Genomic DNA, 3,210 nt, shown 5'->3' on the forward strand with positions numbered 1-3,210 from the left:
TAATACACAGAGAGACCCCGAGCCTCCTATTAATACACAGAGAGACCCCGAGCCTCCTATTAATACACAGAGACCCCGAGCCTCCTATTAATACACAGAGAGACCCCGAGCCCCTATTAATACACAGAGAGACCCTGAGCCTCCTATTAATACACAGAGAGACCCCGAGCCTCCTATTAATACACAGAGACCCCCGAGCCTCCTATTAATACACAGAGAGACCCCGAGCCTCCTATTAATACACAGAGAGACCCTGAGCCTCCTATTAATACACAGAGAGACCCTGAGCCTCCTATTAATACACAGAGAGACCCCGAGCCTCCTATTAATACACAGAGAGACCCCGAGCCTCCTATTAATACAGCCTCCTATTAATACACAGACCCCGAGCCTCCTATTAATACACAGAGACCCCGAGCCTCCTATTAATACACAGCCTCCTAGAGACCCCGAGCCTCCTATTAATACACAGAGAGACCCCGAGCCTCCTATTAATACACAGAGAGACCCCGAGCCTCCTATTAATACACAGAGAGACCCTGAGCCTCCTATTAATACACAGAGAGACCCCGAGCCTCCTATTAATACATTAATACACAGAGAGACCCTGAGCCTCCTATTAATACACAGAGAGACCCCGAGCCTCCTATTAATACACAGAGAGACCCTGAGCCTCCTATTAATACACAGAGAGACCCTGAGCCTCCTATTAATACACAGAGAGACCCTGAGCCTCCTATTAATAAACAGAGAGACCCCAAGCCTCCTATTAATATAAAATAATGCCCAATTATTAAATATGTACTTTATGAAATGTTTTGAATAGCACCCTACTCTAAAGCAGTGACACTGTCCACACTCAATACAGTTGCTCGTAAACAAAGTGTTTATTAAGGAAACTGTCCTCATTCCCCTCAATGCAGAGCACTGTGAAGTATTTCAATCTGTCCTTCTTTGACAGACGCTCCATGCTACATGCTCACTTCGCATGCTTTCAATATTAGGACATTAGGCGTCTCTGGGTGTGAATTTAAATTAGGCTTTATCTCTTCATCAAGAGGTGACCTGGAGGGGCAGTCAATATTAACTGGATAACTTTGTTCTAAATGGCATTAATGCACTGGCACGTCAAAAACGGCACACTGTAATCACACCATAGAAACCTAAAGAGGATGCGAGCAGTCATTTCATTAGCAGACATCCTGTAACTGTTCTGCGCTACCTGTTTGTGTTTCAATAAATGATCATTATTTTAGGTGGGCGCGAGTGACTCATCAGCGCTGTGTTCTTCTATGAAAGGGGAGCGGACTCTGCACAAGGGCAGGGAAGTGTGATAGAGTTTGAGCTGAGAACATTCAGACCCCAGACAGCATGCCTGCTGCTTCCATTGCCTGCTTCCTGTGCCTGCTCGCTGTCTCCTCAGCTTGCTACATCTCAAACTGTCCCATTGGGGGAAAGAGGGCCGTGATCGACTCAGCCAGCAGAAAAGTAAGAGCCAAATCTCTATGTCTGTCTGTCTGTCTGTCTATCTCTCTGTCCCTTAGCCTGTTTGTCTGTCTGTCTGTCTGTCTATCTCTCTGTCCCTTAGCCTGTCTGTCTGTCTGTCTCTCTGCCTCTTCTGTCTGTATGTCTCTCTGTCCCTTAGCCTGTCTGTCTGTGTGTCTCTCTGTCCCTTAGCCTGTCTGCCTGTCTGTCTCTCTGTCCTTAGCCTGTCTGTCTGTCTGTCTCTCTGCCTCTTCTGTCTATGTGTCTCTCTGTCCTTTAGCCAGTCTGTCCGTGTGCCTCTCAGTCAGTTTTTGTCAGTGTGTCTTTTTGTCTCTCAGTCTGTCTGTCTCTCAGTCAGTCTTCCTGTGTCTCTTTGTGTGTCTCTCTGTCTCATGTGTCTCATTGTCTTCTGTCTGTCTGTCTGTCTGTCAACATGGAACAGACATAGATTGTATTTCTATATTATATTGTATCCCTTGCATTATATATTCCTATATATATATATCAGCATTGTTTCAAAATGTATTGCAATATATTTTAGCAGACATGAATATTTCAACATGTTTTTTTTTACAATGCTTCCATTTCTAAATATATTTATTAATATATTTTCAAATATACTATGAAGATATGTTTTCATCTATTTCTCTTCTAAGATGGTGTCTCTGTGTCTTTTGCTGGAGGGTTTCAGAAGCTTTTTCTATTTTCCTGAGCAGAAGAACCAGCTTCTGCTTTTTTACTTAAGACCATAAGAATATACAAATTAATACACAACTATATTACTGTGTCCTGTGTTACATAAAAATGAAAAATGGGTTTAAACCTTACCTGTACCTGCGTACCGTACCCAATCCTATTTCACTGTTAGAGTGCATGGCTGTGTGTTCATGTAAACTCTCCCTTTCTCCTCTGTGTTATTGTAAACTCTCCCCTCTCTCCTCAGTGTTCTTGTAATCTCTCCCTCTCTCCTCAGTGCATGGCATGTGGTCCTGGGAACAGGGGGCGCTGCTTTGGCCCCAGTATCTGCTGCGGGGAGGAGCTGGGTTGTTACGTTGGTACCCCGGAGACGAAGAGCTGTCTGGAGGAGAATTCCCTGTCGTCTCCGTGTGAGGCTGGAGGGAGAGTGTGCAGGGCTGAAGAGGGGGGGCGTTGTGCTGCACCTGGCATCTGCTGTGATGAAGGTGAGTCTCACACCCGTGCCCATGTAACAGGGTGGAGGCTGGGATCTCCCCCCTTTAACCTCACCGATTGGCTGCAGCCAATCTATCAGATCCAGATCACAGCATCAACGTAACAGGGTGGAGGCTGGGATCAAACTGGCAACACTGGGCATCGTAAACGAGCATCTAAACCACAATGCAAAAGAGCTGATCTTTTAACCTCATCTCACCAACAGGGGGCAGAATCCATAATGGCAGTGTATCACACAACACTGCCCGTTACACACACACACACACACACATTAGCACACATACATACATTAGCACACACACACACGCACACACATTAGCACACATACATACATTAGCACACACACACACATACATTAGCACACACACACACACATTAGCACACACACATACATTAGCACACACACACACACATCCATTGCCGGCTGCTTCCTCCCCTCCCCCTGGCACAGTAAAACAGCATCTGTCTCCCTGCTCCACTCTTCCCGCTGCCTCCTTGCTGCCCCTTGCTGTCCTCGTCCTCACCTCCTCCCCT

At 46.0% G+C, this 3,210-nt stretch overlaps 1 protein-coding gene across 1 annotated transcript; it reads left to right on the top strand.

Annotated features, from left to right (window-relative positions):
• The first annotated feature begins 1,265 nt into the window (after window positions 1-1,265).
• Window positions 1,266-2,779, top strand: LOC121327421 (oxytocin-neurophysin 1-like). Its single transcript, XM_041271484.1, has 2 exons — window positions 1,266-1,488; window positions 2,459-2,779. Exons 1-2 carry the CDS (start codon window positions 1,372-1,374, stop codon window positions 2,777-2,779), a joined length of 438 nt encoding a protein of 145 aa, XP_041127418.1. The 5' UTR covers window positions 1,266-1,371.
• Window positions 2,780-3,210: the final 431 nt, after the last annotated feature.

The sequence above is a fragment of the Polyodon spathula genome, chromosome 2, assembly GCF_017654505.1.
Source record: "Polyodon spathula isolate WHYD16114869_AA chromosome 2, ASM1765450v1, whole genome shotgun sequence".
Classification (NCBI taxonomy): Eukaryota; Metazoa; Chordata; class Actinopteri; order Acipenseriformes; family Polyodontidae; genus Polyodon; species Polyodon spathula.

Excerpts from the sequence above, each read along its gene's own strand:
- LOC121327421 (XM_041271484.1), top strand. The coding sequence starts at position 1,372 with ATGCCTGCTGCTTCCATTGCCTGCTTCCTGTGCCTGCTCGCTGTCTCC. Across the intron at positions 1,489-2,458 it reads TCGACTCAGCCAGCAGAAAA|TGCATGGCATGTGGTCCTGG; the intron begins GTAAGAGCCAAA and ends CTCTCTCCTCAG.